General features: G+C 40.9%; 2 protein-coding genes across 2 annotated transcripts in view; both read right to left on the reverse strand.

Annotated features, from left to right (window-relative positions):
• LOC111267693 (malonate--CoA ligase ACSF3, mitochondrial) overlaps positions 1–2187 on the reverse strand; it is a 7194-nt gene extending 5007 nt beyond the window's left edge. Inside the window, exons 1-4 of the mRNA XM_022846101.2 lie at positions 1991–2187; positions 1217–1358; positions 779–945; positions 212–455 (exon numbers count right to left, since the gene is read on the reverse strand). Coding sequence (XP_022701836.1) covers positions 212–455; positions 779–945; positions 1217–1358; positions 1991–2037 — 600 coding nt within the window. The 5' untranslated portion in view covers positions 2038–2187. The remainder of the gene's footprint in view (positions 1–211; positions 456–778; positions 946–1216; positions 1359–1990) is intronic.
• Positions 2188–6566: 4379 nt separating this feature from the next.
• The window catches only part of zfh1 (Zn finger homeodomain 1), a 38072-nt gene continuing 28866 nt past the window's right edge, over positions 6567–15772 (reverse strand). The window contains exons 3-6 of the mRNA XM_022846103.2: positions 14443–15397; positions 13781–14260; positions 13291–13453; positions 6567–12945 (exon numbers count right to left, since the gene is read on the reverse strand). Coding sequence (XP_022701838.1) covers positions 12714–12945; positions 13291–13453; positions 13781–14260; positions 14443–15397 — 1830 coding nt within the window. The 3' untranslated portion in view covers positions 6567–12713. The remainder of the gene's footprint in view (positions 12946–13290; positions 13454–13780; positions 14261–14442; positions 15398–15772) is intronic.

Consider the following 15772-nt stretch of genomic DNA (forward strand, 5'->3'; position numbering starts at 1 on the left):
GTAAAGCCCCGGAAATATGGCAAGCATCGCAGTACGTAGACATTACAAATTCACTAAATGGACTGTTTCAAAACGGATTGTACTTAAAATACGTTATAACCAAAGGTTCTAACTGTTATTAACGATATCAAATAAAATTATAATGCACACATTCAGGTTAGTTAGTGAAATAGCAAATTAAGACAAACAAAGTTTCGGTAACTATGATCACCTTGGCTATACTTGCTGGTTCAGGAAGTCCGTCGATGTCGTCGGCATTTAGCGAAACTACCCGAATGGACCGCATAAGATCTTTGTCGATGGTGTCAATCACGGAGCTCAGCTCGTTCGTTGTAATAAGGACCGAACTACCACTATCTTGTAAAAGATATTCAATCATCTTAGGTGGAAGTCGTTGGTGTAGAGGAACCACGCATGCACCGCTTAGCCAAGTTGCCCACTGGCTCATTATATAACTGGAATAATAAAAATAACGACAATAACGTTATATGCATTAGCAAAGCAGTGGCCAGTAAACACAACTTTACTTGTTCTTGTTAAACAAACCATGCGTTGAAAAGACAAAATGAGCGTTTGGTCAACTCCAGACTCAAGCAAAAAGTTGCTTGATGTAGAATAGACTAAATAAAATTTGTATTTTTTTTACCAAATCGATATACAATCACTTGCTCATCCTCAAACAGCGTTTAAATTAAAGATCAATATGCGCCTCCCGACCGACAACTGTAAGAGGTACATCTTGGTTCGTTGATATGAAGTGTTTCAGCTGTACACTTGCCGATAATCATTTGGTAACAATAGCGCTATCTGTGTCTGTGTAGCAGCGTTGTCTAGGACCGGTTGAAGGCGATCGCTGAATTTTAGAGACTGAGTTAACAAATCTGTGGAAGATCTAACACCTAGATTACATGTGATGGTGGAAGTTGGAACGGATTCCTTTTTGTCCTGAAACGTAATAAAGAAAAATTGACATGTTTAGACAAAGCGTCTTTCAAGAAAGCCTTCAGAGATCTTAAAATAACCTACGTGATAAAGTAAACTTTAGAATTCAAGTTTGTTGGCTTCGAATTAAGAAGAAACCCCTCCCTGCCACACTGTCTTTTTTCGTATTGCAAACTTTCGAATATCCATTATTGAATTACGGTATGAACTGAATATGTAGCGAAAAAGCGTTATCGTTGCGTATGTATAGTTAAAAGATGAAAAAACTGAATACCTCGAAAAGTTTAGACGCAATCCGAACAACCAGTGGTTGATAAGCTACAGGAAAACCTTCATGGCAACTCACTGACCGCTTTTCCCCTTGGGGTTTTGTAACAATGTTTTGTGAGTGAGAACAGGATGCAACTCCATGCCGTCTGCAAGATATACAAAAGTATGTTTTTCCATTTATTAATCTTTTAAAATGCATCACGCTTAAGCATCATAAACTTAGCATTGTCAACTAACCAAAAAGAAACGCTTATTGGTGAACAAAAGAATCCTACTTGTAGTGTCTAATTATACATTGCCAATAATATCTTTTATCTAAATGACTACTAATTCCGATACTTATTTGTTACAGCGCGTCGAGAGTATGACTGAATAGACAATACTTTATCATCAGCATTGGCAACACTATACGGATATTTGTCGCATGCACCTGCGACCATGATACGCACGCAAGTACATGCTGGCTAGCATCAGCTATTTTCTTTTTATCGACATGGCAAAATCTTCCCCAATCATATGGGCAACGACAGCTGTTCGCGCTATGTTTACAACTGGGTCGCTCATTCAATAAATAAAGCAAAAATTTTCAGCTGCTAATGAAAAAAAAAAGGAGATCGAACAGATAACAACTTAAACAGTTTACATCAGCGCTGTGCGATATGGACAAGAATGAAAAGAAAGAAAATATGTATGAATTTGCCTATTGTTTTGTGTCGTTTGTTGTGCATCGGTTACATGTTCATCAGTGACCATACATCGGCAAACAAAAACCACTCACGATAAAAGTCGCATAGACGGGCCCCGTCCAAGAGGATAGACAAACATCGTTGTCACAAAATGAGGGTTAACCGTTGTCTTGGCCAGTTATAGCAGAATATGCCTTCGTTAATTAATAATCATTAGAAAATGTTTCATTGCATTCTAATTTCAAACACGCACGATTCGAACACATCGTATGACCGACTTCAATCGAACCTTTAGACATTCATGTTTACCCAGTTGTCTGCTTTGAATAAGTGCGCCAAACAATCGTTAGTGTGTATAGAAGCTTCGTTGGTGTCCCATACGGCTGTCCAGAGGCGTCAACTTTTCTGCCATTAATAGAATAGCCGCAGGAATAAAAATTGTAATTGAAAAGAAAATGGAAACCCATTAGATAGAAGCATTCAAAGCCTTCCAGTGCCTTCGTACTCACATGGAAAATAATCTCCTACTCTTCCAGCAGTATTGTCATAAGACAAACTGAGAATTGCATCAATCGAAAGTATAATATTTCGATATTCGATAAAAGAAAATAAATGTCTTCTTGTGTCCGATAGGTGTCCCATTTTCTTATATGCGACGGGAGCGACATGTAATAAATGTACCGGCATATTTCCCTCTTCTAACGGCCAGACTTAGCTTCTCTGCAGTGGCACGCCGCATCGAACCATACAGCCACAGCTATAGTGGAATCATATTGTTGCAGACAAGTTTGAGACAAGAGATAATTAACTGTCGCTTTTTTTAGATAGCCGCCCTGTCTATTCTCGTACACAATATTAGTGAGTAAGATAACTCTTCTGCAGATACCCATATATCGTTGCTTCGAAGCGTTCATCGAAAAAATAATATCCATTGTTTACAAAACAATAGGACATAATTATAGTGGAATAAAGGCAAACGCATATCTGTAAGCCCTAAATAGAGCTCTATCAGTTGTAGTGAGGCAGCAATATAACGACCAGTAATAGGTTGCAGGCAGAATGAAGACTGTGCGTGGTTTTGCAGGTTTACAAATCTTCCCAAAAAGAATGACTACGAGCTTTTAGCTAGATCTTCAAGAGATATTTCTAGCGTATGCTTGAAAATAAACTATTTAAAATTATTAAAAATACATAACATTTATGATATCATTACATAATAATAATGTAAATATAGCAGAAAGAATGAATTAATGAAATCGCTTTACAAATGTCCGACTATTAATGATTAATTTATGAAGAAAGTGTGCAAATATCTTATAATAAATAAGGGGATATATATATATATATGTATATAACATTATATATGTATATATTCCTTCATTTACTATATTCTTATATATTTATTCATTGTCGTTGAATTGAATTACATACGAATGAACGCAACAGAAAGTTTATAATCTAGCTAATTAGGCGGCAACCCTGCTTTGTAATATTCGAATGCTTTTTTCTGGAGTTTCTGAATTCCCTTTGGAAAATCAAAACAAAACACTTGCCTTTTTTTTTTTGAAATAAAGTTATAGTTATGTAGTGAAATGTATGTAGTATTTAATACCGTAACTATTCACATATCTACTGTTGTTCTACTTACTGTTACTTGTTTTATATCGGCGGTTTCTAAGGGCATCTTGTACTACTTTCACCGACGACGTCTTAATTTAACACGCTTAAATTACGTTAGCGTTGGCTCAGCCAATCAAGAGACGCAACTGTCGATGATCTAAACCTGCAATCTAGATAACATGCGTACGAATCGAGATAATATATATGTAGCGTAATATATGTCTGTAATTATCTACAATGCTCAGTGGCCATGTATTATGCCAGATCATGAGTCCGGTAATGACTTGGATAATAGGCATAGAACAAACGCAGGAACGCGTAAAATCTGAAACGCTGTCTGCATATGATAAGGTCAGGGAGATTAACGTCGTATTGTCGTATTAGTATTATTCTTTCCTATTAATTCCACGAGTTTATTTAACTAGCGTGAGCTCCGAAACCTTTATTTTCTGTAGTGTCCGGGACATACGGAAACGCGTCACGTAAGATGTCAATTTATACTTTTTTTGACTTATCTGATTTTCTCTCTGAATCTTTGTTGCACTCGATAGGCCAAATCTGAACATTTTGATCAATCATTTATGTGACTCTAAAGCTATGTTCGATCCGGTAGCCTCGTGAGCCATTTTGTGGTTCAAGTTATTTTTTGACAAGTATATCCTCTATATCCTTTTGCGATAGCTCATCAAAATCGCACGCCTGCACGTGCCTGTAGACGCCTGAAAAAACATCCCTCAGGATGTTGTTTGTTGACGCGAAGAGTATTTTGTCTCGTACCGTCGCACTATCAGGGCACCATGTTATCAATAAAAGCCGGTCGACTTCAATTGGCGGATCGACAGAGTATGTTGGGTAATCATAGAGAATATATCTGCATTGATCCTTGAAGGTTTTCATATGCAAAAGAAAGTCCTGATATGTAGTTGTGCGTGGTCCTTTCGTCTCTATAATGATCTCTTTTTCGTCTCTAATCGTATAGATAATATACCGAAATGATTTGTTTCTTTTGACGTCTTCATACACCACCTTGGCTTCGTTTGACACAGTGAGTCCGGAAGACATATTTCCGTATTGTCAATAGAGTAACAGGAAAATTCAGTATCGATGGTACGTTCGTTTTTAGTGGATAAGGTAAGTATCGGTAAAAGTATGACCTTCACGATTTAAACTCAAAGACAGAAGAGCTTCAATCCCTTCTTCGATTTTCAGTACAGAAACTGACAAAACCTTAAAAGCGGCACGCCTCTTTTATGCTAGACACGCATCCTTTTTGCTTCAGTTGTATCGGTGTCCCTGAGTTCGTCGTTGCCCAATATTGAATCAGATCGCAGAATTTTCGCTGAGATAGGTATTTTGATCAAAGTGTCTTCACTGGAGCTCTTGAGCAGCCTTAACTGGAAGCTCTTGTTTTTAAATTGCCATAACCTTCAAATCTAAACATGAAAATCAATACATTTTTTACAATATAATCCAAAAATCACTTTTGAATATTTACAAAAAGAAAGGCGGCGCTTCGCGTATTCTTCAATGCCTAAACATGTATTATTATTATTTTTGCTTATTACATTATTGCTATATCAAATATATTTATCTATGGCTTCCCTTGCGTCGTGCGCACCTCAGATTCCCAGTTTTAATAATCAGAGGGGACTTAAGTGATATATGTTCAGATACTGAAGATTCAAAAGTTAATACCTTTACTCATAACTTTTATTATGGTCTAAGAAGGCAATAAGCTATGAACGAACTTTGCAATGCCACAATGGCGGATGAGTTTGATTTTTTTTTTATTACCAAAAAGCAAACATGCAAAAGATTACAAACGAAGGCGCGTGAGGGCAGTCTATACAATGCCAAAAAACGAACTTCGGTGTTATGAAGTCGTAGTAAGTCAACTGCATTCGGAAATAGCTGCACCGAACATCATTGCGCATAATCATAGCTTGATGTATCGGTGATGGCTGAGACACGTCACCAGGTTAAGGCTATTGAGCAATTTTGTATTAGACGCGGCCGACCTGGATATACACGCAGAGCATACAAAAATTCCTCTGACGAAGAACAGTAACCTAACAATTATGAATCCAGTGACGTTAAATATAAAAGTGTGACGAATGTAATACTAAGGAAATAATCTACTAAAAGTGAAATACAATCCGAACTTGTGTACGGCTTGAGACGTCAGATCGTTCAAGACGTAACGAAGAACAGAAACATATCTCCTGAGAAATCAAAATGCTGTCATTGTTAAGTCGTAAGAACACGAGGCTACGTCGTGGAGTGCGCGCTCTTCGTGCCATCCCCGCATCAGTGTGTTTAACGTCTTAAAAGTCGGAAGTTGTGAGGCACTCCTGGCCGAGAGTTGGCCAAAGAAAAGGTTATATGGAAGCTATCCTATAGGAAAAGCGTTTCCTACCTCTCAACTAGTCATTTTAAATAAGCATATTTTAGGCTTACGTTAAGGCATTTTTCCAGCTAGACGATGTTTCAAACGGGTGGCTCTTGTCAGCGCGAAAAGAAGCAGTGTGTCTAGAATCGATTTCGGACCCAGACCACTACATATTTACACGCTTAGTCCCTAATTCGTCCTCTTACGATAAGCCCTCGTAACGTCACTTTAGAGGTCAGAGCTTGGAACAAACGTTCGCGGGGCCAGACCAAGGGTCGAAAGATCACGACGCCTTAGGGCAGAGAGCGTGCATCTGTCATACCTTTGACTCCAGATTTCGATAGCAGAAACTAAAGTAGTGTTGAATTCATCCAGTACCGACATGTAAAAGCTTCCCTAAATGTGCGGGTGCATCGCTTTAGAGGCCGGGCGATCATGAACAAATGTCGAAAGCTGTAGAACATCATTCAAAATATTTCAATAATATAAAGTAATTTAATTACTTGTTAAGAACTAACTTTAATCTCATGCTAACCTAACTATTAATAATATTATTACTTTAATACAGTATATAGGAAGTTAGCAGTACTCTAGCTTGATTCATATCAACTAACTTCAGAAGTTAGGCGCTAAGATTTGCTTCAGTGAAGTAACATTCATTTGTGGACATTCGATTTAAAATGAAACATTGCAATATTTTTATTTATTAATATAATAGATTCATATACATAACACCATCGTTAGCATTTTCGTCATTATCATCGCCGTTGTTTTATCCATTTCCATCATTAGGTATGTACAAGTGGACCAGAGCGCCCCGTCATCGCTCGTCCCATTGGCACCAGTCTGAATTCAGTTGCTTTATATCGTATCCATGGTTACGTCGCTATAGTATCGTTCTTGGTATCAATGCTATTATTATTATTATCATTACCAGCGTTCATTCATTGTGCTGTCTAGTCACTTCGTTCGTTCTAAGCGTGTACGTGTCCACGTGCGTTAGTGAAATAAGTGTGACGAAAATGCTTGGCCCGAGAACACAGAGTGTGCAGAATTCAAACGACTTACTTATATGTCACTTGAGAAGCATCATTATCAATAAATAAACGATATGAAAGGCCTGAATTAAACAAATGAATAACTTAGTAGTGTCACTCAGGAGGCATTGTGTAGGTGCTGAGCAGTTCTGCTCTGACGAATCGACTTTTCTCTGAACAGCGAACAACACCCCGCACGCCTCCTGCGTTCCTTGTTATCGTTCCGTTCGTGTTCGTTTACTATTATTACCTGCCATCATGACTAACATAACGTTAATTACCATCGTTGATTTCCAATCATCTTCGCAACATTTCATAGTCACAGACCTGTTTCGCTTTGTCGTCGGATCTCTCTTGATGTCTCTCTTCACGGCTTCATTTTAAACTCACTCTGTACACAGTCACACCATTAAGTGGGGCAGGCCGAATCGTCACGCGACATGAGCGCCACATATGCATATTTAATATCAACTAGGTATTCTTCATCGGTTACTTCTCCCATCTTTTGATCATCGGGCTTTGTACAAGTGAATAGTGCCAGTTGAACAGATACAATCGAAGATACAGTAGAGTATATTTTATCTAGCTTCAATCAATCCTCATATAATGTATTCTTAATAATATGTTCATCATTCTCTTAGCGTCGTCTTCCGTTTATTAGGCTCATTCATCGCTGAGTAGTTATTATCTCCCAGATAGCGACTATCGAACTGCTGCTGCTACTACTGTTATTACTGTTTATAGTAACAATAATAAGTAATATTCTGGATAACAAATTGCGTTGGAAAATGCGCCGCAATCTGTTGTTTCTTAAGTCACGCTCCTCTTTCATTGTCGCCAGAGATCCTGTAATTGCAATGAATCATAGTCATCGCCACTACCAGTATGTATGTCAAGCATGATCGTTCGATATATTGACTGCTAGAATCTCGTTAGGTGCGAATGGCTACATACATCATTTTCTATGTGTGTTTGTGTTGTTTGTAGTTTACACGCCTCGTTCTGTTACTTAGCGGACAACATGACGCGTCGGAATTTTCCTATGTTATTATGTTGTGCTTTAGCGGTTGGGTGTGGCGTTGCACGAAAAGCATATGTAGGTCATCCCCGACGGTACGGGCACGCTAGCCATTGGGTCGACAACTCGATTCTAAAGGGCTACAAGCTATTGAATCACACTGTATCTTGATAGCATATCGATGAAATCTGATTGTTCAATAGATCACGTACTTGCCAAAATTCAATGAATTTTTACAGAAGCATAAAAAAGCTCAACGGAACATGCGGATCTTCTGTTTGAGGGAACGTTAATCTAATGATTCGACAAAGATATTGTTACGTGTTAGTTTACTGGGTTCAATTCCTTTTTCTAGCTGCGTTATTGTGTGCTTTAAGTAACCTTACCTGCTTGTTATTGTTGTGACGTGTCAACTCCGTATCAGAGATACGATGAATATTGGGACAAGAGATAGTCAGTTCTATATACGTACAGCTGGCGCTTATTTATCTGTTTTGTGTAGGCTAGTATCCAGGCAATATGATACAAGGTAAAGTTGAGGTTCGTTGTCATTGAAACGTAGCCGGCACCAGGCGTTCGGCCGAACGGATGTAGTAACTAGGGGCTTGGGGGGCTACTAATATTAACCAATATATATATATATATATATATATATATATATATATATATATAACACATTCGACTCATAGAGACATAGATTCGACAAGGTCATTTTAGCGCTCTTTAATTCCTGCAGGAGACTTAGAGATTTCTGCTATCGAGGTAGTCATTCTGACGAACTTTTCTGACTGACCAGATTAGCATGTGCTTTATATTTGACTTGTTCCGTAACAGAACTTCGAACCTGTAGAATCTATTAGTCTCTATTGTCGATTGGCAAAGAAGATGGCCATTTGCGGACATAAGATCCGTACAAGAGGGCGGACGCGACGTCAGGGGGTCCAACTCTCGCGGCGCTCAATGGAGCCGCTCTCGTTGGCTGTTCAGCTGCGGTACATAATTATAGTCGTGATTTCTATTTTATATTTCGTTGCGTTTTTCCCCACAACTAATGATGCACGCGCTCGGACTAGGCACCAGATCAGTAATAACTTGAAACATCATATGACGACAAGGGAAGGAAGCTCATTACACGCGGATCTACAAGTTATCTCACATCATACCATACAGCATCACACATACAACAGGCGGATACGAGTAGTAGCATGGCCGTGATCATGTGTAGCACCTAAACACAGGTCAAAAAACTGGAGACTATGCAGGACAATATCATTCATCGTTAGGTATAAAATACGTTGTCGTTGTTACCTCTCCCTGTAACCACCCTTTGAGAGCTGAAGAGATGGGGCGACCAAATGGCGACGTTTGGCGCTCGCTTTCAGGACGGCTAATTGCTCCTTGCGCATTAATGTGCATCCTTAGTAGCACATTTCAGCCATGTCAATAAACAATAAAGTCAATGTTTAGGTCGATTGGCATGGAGAAAACAACGATGCTATCGTAATAAATAGATTCAGTAGTAGTAATCAATCAGCACCAAGTAGAACGTCATTTGACATCGTGTATATATTATAGTGTATGCAAACGGCATGTACTGCCTACTCCATTGGATTGGCCGGGTTGGGCTACCCCCTTTAAGTAGCACCTTTGTTCGATGTCAGTTCTCATATATATATATATATATATATATATATATATATATATATATACGATGGTACGTTTGCTCGATGAGAGAATACAAATTGCGATCCAGTTCTGTAAGACCTCGATCAACGCCCAAGTATATATGTAGCATCATTCTGGTCATTATCATAATGATTTGATAATCTTTTTATTACGGTTATTACGGTCTCGTAGTCGTCCTGTGGTCTACTTATGCAGAGCGTGCAGTTAGGTCATGCGCTGCTTATCACTGAGGCAAGTTAAGATCAATACCTTGGAACGAAACCGTTTCTATTTCATCATTCGGGCACCCAATAGCCCAGCCTACGTCAAGCTCTAATGCCAGAAGCTTAATCTTTGGGAAACCAAATTCAACGACAAACCTATCCAAAGGTCTTTTCGCTCTTTACTATTATTATATATATATATATATATATATATATATATATATAAGACGTCTTCAATGTGAGCCTAAAATTCGGGATATATTCATTATTAATGATTGAGTGATGGGCGCGATACATTTAAGAATGTAACAATTACTTTATGCCATGTATTTATTATACTGGTTTGTTAAATAAATAAGAGAAAATTGGCGCGAACATTATTAGGTTTATAGTAAACTATGTTTGTTAGACTAAGCTTAAAAGGTCTTGCAAGCTTTGACTTAGTTTAGCTGCAACCTGTTGTTTTTATATTATTACTATCTATCGTTGTGACGGTGTCCTGTTGATGTTATGTACAAAATGATTATTTGGCTTTATATATATATATACAGTATATATATATATATATATACAGTATATATATACATATATAACTGGACGTAAGAGGATCTGACAGTGGAAGTCCTGCTCATCATATATCATTTCACCTATATATATATATATATATATATATATATATATGTTCATTGTCGGTGTTTAAATTCGATGCTCGTTTTACCTAGTAGGGTAGCAATAATGATGACAATGACCTAATCCACCTAGTTACATCCACAGTTCACAATTGTTATTTATACAGTAAGAATTTGCAAAGGCATTATCATATTCGACAATATTAATTAATACCAAAATGCAGGCCAAACAACAACAGAGGCATGAAGGGTACCCTATGATTTCAGTTTGCCTCTATTGGTCCATCTTACACCCTCAGGTTAGGGCAACGCTCAGGCAAATGCTGGCAATGACGTTTCATAGGAATGAATCGAGGTTTCCGTGCCCACAAAAAACAACAAAGGCTAAGATCACCGTCATTATTACCGTTACAGCGCCATCATCCTTAATATCACCAACCATCACATTAAATCGTACGCATTTACCATTCATCTATTTTGTTGCACGCACATACATGTGAACTTTTTCTTAGGTTCCTTCGACTGCATTTTGGCTACGATAGGGGTCACCATTAATAATCGCTCTTTTCACAGTGCCACGCAGCGCGGAGTATATCTTATTACATTGTTGATAATAGTTATAGCGAAAGATCGGAATCGATCAGGATGGTGTGGTTTGTATCTGTCTTGCCTACTTAATACCTGTATACATATAATATTTATCAAATCACCAGACGATTTTCATTATCTTTGTCCTGCTCATATTTTTTTTCTATCGGTTAGTCGTCATAACCATCTCGGCTCATTCTGTATTTTTTCTCGTTGGTCATTATCGGCTATGGAGTTAACAGCTTCCCTGTTTAGCTTGAGTGCTAGCAGCGTATCTTGATTTAGTTGTAACAGTATCACATGATGTGCCCCAATGGCTACAGGGCTCATTGCAACGTTACGCGAATTATTTTGTTGCATCCGACTTATGCTACATGACCTGTTTTCCAGCTGGCAACGACTGGGTCACGAATCACACCCATTTCTTAGCTATTAGCTCACGAGGACCTAGATCAGAACGAACATATCCTTCATCGGTTTCGATATCGAGGGCCATCAAGACCCAGAGATCAACTAAATTGACGATAGGTCGCATCACACGGCAGACGTACGTCCTCTACAATTCTTCGGGATGTACGCTGACATTTGGGATTATTGACTGTTTCACATCGCGTATCGCATGAAGTCGCATTCGAGTAGACAGTACACTTACTCGGAACCAGCTCGATCTGATCTGTTCGACTCGTCAGAGAAAACCTCGCCGGCTCAGCGTTAGAGCGCATGTGGAGTGGCAGAAAATTACACGGCCCGATGGCGACGGCGGTAGTGGTGAGGTTCAAGAACATAACGTGCAACTTTTATTCCTTTATTGTTCTTCTGGTTTAAATGTAAAATGGCCGGTATCGTTTTTTCGATGAGTCGCATGCCTTTTAGTTGAAGAGGCAGCAACAAACGAAGGGGAAAGGCGGAAGTATGGACATGGCCTTGTTACAAGTCACTTGACGTGCGGTTGCTAGGCTTGTTCAGTAATATATCGTCAAAGTACTAACACTTCTGAGTCATTGTTCTCTCGCTGTTACTATTGCAGATGGCAGTTAGTTAAGAGCAACAGCAGTAAAAAGTAGAATGGATTTACATGGTTTTCTGGAGTTTTAAGGTTCTAGACGCTGTGGGAGAGGTAGGTGGGATCGCAAAGATCGGGCCTAGAAGCGGACGGAAGATTCGAATTTCGCGCTTATGACACGACACTGCGACGGCGACGGCGGCAGCAGCAGCAGCAGCAGCAGCGGCGGAATTGGAATTAACACACGATATCTTTTTTATTTCTGTCTTCAACGGGAATGTGACGACCGCTGACGGTTTGATTCGTCCTTGACACGCGCTGACTGGCCCGGGCCTCATCCAAGGTGCCGAATAGACAAACCCGCAGAGATTCAAACAGCTTAACATGGCAAGATTGTTGTATCTCTATAGCTGTGTGGCCACAGAGATGTAAACCTGCTGGAAATTCGATGGAATGCAGCTTGCTACTCACTGGTGATTGAAGAAAAAACGTTTTCAAAACTCTATCTCTCTCTGGTTTTTTAAATTATTCATCTATGGTAAGCGTTCTTGTTCGCGGTGTCAAGAAGTTGCGTCTTTTGCGGCGATTTTCTGCTTTACTTGTTTCGGGGCATCGGATTATCGTGAAAGAAGAGGCGGTGGGTCAATGTACTAGAGACGGGGCTGGTGAGCCTGGAGGAGAGTTTGCCGTCGACGTGGCCGTCCACGAGCAGGACGCGGTCGGCGTGCTCAGCTGCAACGTTGGACTACCAGGTGGGGGCGAAGGTGTAGCCGGAGATGGAGACGTAGCCACAGGTGGACTTGTGGCAACCTCCCCTGACAGCTCACTGCCCTGTCCCTGAGCATTCTCCCTGTATGGCTTGCAGTAAGTGAATCTGAAGAACAACAGAGAACAAACGAGAAGATCGTAACGGTTGCAAATGATGAACGCTGCTTGCCTCTATTAAACACTGGGTTTCAGATTATTCGGCTCAAGTTGAAAAGGTCACAAAATCCAGACAGAAACGTAGAAACATCGTTACTAAATAGCAGACGAATATTTGCGTGTTACGATACATTTTTAAGCTTGACTCTTTTGTCCATTATTGGCGTGCCATTAATTACACTAGAAAAAACATGGGATTGAAATAACGTCTACTTTGTTATGCACACAAGATGTGACGCGATAATGTCGCATTCAATTTGGCTAGGACGGCAAATAGGTTTGACAAACGGCACACCTATGGTTCATATGCTGTGAGTAGGATCCGCTGTGCGAGAAGCGTTTGAGGCACTTGAGGCATTGGAAGGGCTTCTCGCCCGAATGCAGCCGCCGGTGCTCCGTCAGGTGGTGCTTATGCTTAAAGGCCTTCGGGCACACTTCGCATTGGTGCGGACGCAGGCCTAAAAGAAGTGCAAGGAGTGCAAAAATTCAAATGAAGGAAGGCGTGCTTGAGGTTAGCAAGTGCGATCACAAAAGTCATACCCCGAAGCATGGGGAAAGGCTGTGAATTACGAGGTGCGTCATTGTGTACGTGGTGGTTATAAAAACTAACGTGAAATAATAAACGCAAAATCAAGCAAGATTTAAAGGCCGTGCTTTTTCTGTTACACATATAGGTACATATATACAAGACGTGTGATTTTTTTACTAGTGTTGCATTTTTATTTCTAAAGAAGAGTTTCTCCCGAGATTTTCCGGCGACCATTTTTTTCTGTCCTACGACTCACCAGAATGCTCGTATTTGTGGCGGGCTAATGAGCTTTGCTTGCTGAACACTTTGTCGCATTGATCACAGTTGTAAATCGTACCAGTCGCCGACTCGTCGTCCTTGGTCCGACGGCGTTTGGCATCGTCCTCATCCGTCCAAACGAGTGGCCGTTTCGAACCGAGTGCCGCATGAAACGGGCTCCCACCTTCTCGACTCGACATTTCAGTATCGCTCGACGCCGACGCAGAGCGCACCCCGCTTACAAGGTCTGCAGGAAGCTGAGGGGAACGACCCATCAGCAGGCCTACGATGGCGTCGCGATTTAGGAACTTTGCGTAGTCCGCGGAATCTCCTTCGAGCACCTTGAGCGCGGATAGCGCCAGCAGATTTTTTGGTAATGTACTGGCTTCGAAGGACTTGAACGGCGAAGGTGATCTGCTCCCGTCCGATGAGATGGACTTGCCGCTTTTCATCGAAAGGTCCAACGGCTGGTCAGGATCTAAAACGCACGGGGTTTCAAGTTAGTTCGTTGACTGGATAACACGTATGAATTAGGCACCTTTAGGTGACATGTATTAAATAAAGTCGCCACCGTAGACTCTAAAATGGGAACCGTTACAACATAGGTTCAACATAGGCTGGACGTGTTATTAAATTCAAATACCCGATTTCGAAACTCACCGGACGTTTCCACATCCAGATGAGGGCTACTGCTGTGTCGTGGTGAAGCCGGTGTTGAGGAAGGGTGTGAGTGCGATGCTTGTGACTGGCGATCGTCATTAATAATTTCAAGAGGTTTCTCATCTGCAGCTGATTCAAGTTCTCTATTCGTGTCATCGAACCACCGTTGGATGGTCGCCTTGTTAACTTTCAGCTTATCGGCAAAACGTTCGATCTCCGTAGTCTTTGGGAATGGATCAACCTGGTGCTTTGTGTGCAAGAATTCCAACGCTTCATCCGACAAGCCGTCCGGGCATGTCTGTTCTTGTTTTAGGTCTTCTACCAATGAAATATCAGGTTCGTCTTTAATACGTGTCTCCATTAGAGTCTCGGTTTCGCTGGGAACGTTCCGATTAACGTCAGTGCCCTGTTTGCACATGAACCGCTCATGTTGAAACAACTCCATTTGATTGGACATCATCTGGGAGCACTTCGTACATTTGAGAACGGTTGCTGGTGGCTCAGGTGAACTCAGCTCGGTTTTTAGTCGCTTAGGAGATTCTTCCGAAGATTCCGGGTCTTTGATAGGGCTAGTTTCACTGGATACTCCCGGAGCTGACACTAACGCACTGGGCGACGTCTGGCCCTGATTTTGTTGCAGAAAGTGGGCCACTTCATGAAAGCCGGCAGCAGCCAGTGGAAGGTGTGGAAGTGTCGCAGTAAGGGGATTAAACTGACCGAGCATGCTGAACGGATAGCTACCAGCCACAGCCGCCATAGCGGCAGAGAGAAATGGCGGTCGAGCACTTAGCTCAAAGTTTTGGTGGCCGGTCAGAGGGTACCCAGATAACTCTTGAGCGGAACTGCCAAACTTAGGAATAATTGGGCGAAACTGTTGTGACTGGCTTGCCGACGGAGGTCCCGCATTGCGGGGAGAGCGTGTCCGCGCTGGATGTTTTAAGTCGACCTTACGTACCTGAAAGTATCCGTGAAAAAATCCATCGGTCTTTAATTTAAAGCAGGAGAACAGTCTGCGCTCCGTGTCACTTCGCCAGATCTAGCCGCTATGATTCTCAGATGCATACATCGACTTCGTTGGATAAAAGAACAGTATTCTATCTGTGCCCTTGGTTTTAGATTATTATTAAAGTCGACTCGTGGGAAAGCCTAATAAAATGGCGCATACAGCTTTTTAGCCTAGTGTCTTGATTAGGAAACAAACCTAGAACGGCTTTTAAGGTTGCCCCACGAGAGCAGGTTTACAAGCACCTCCGAGTCAAACAAATACCAACTAGCACTGGCACCAGCTTGTCAACTGACTGGCAATAAGCTGAGGACAGCGGTACGCAGG

Source organism: Varroa jacobsoni, unplaced genomic scaffold, assembly GCF_002532875.2.
Source record: "Varroa jacobsoni isolate VJ856 unplaced genomic scaffold, vjacob_1.0 scaffold_1211, whole genome shotgun sequence".
Classification (NCBI taxonomy): Eukaryota; Metazoa; Arthropoda; class Arachnida; order Mesostigmata; family Varroidae; genus Varroa; species Varroa jacobsoni.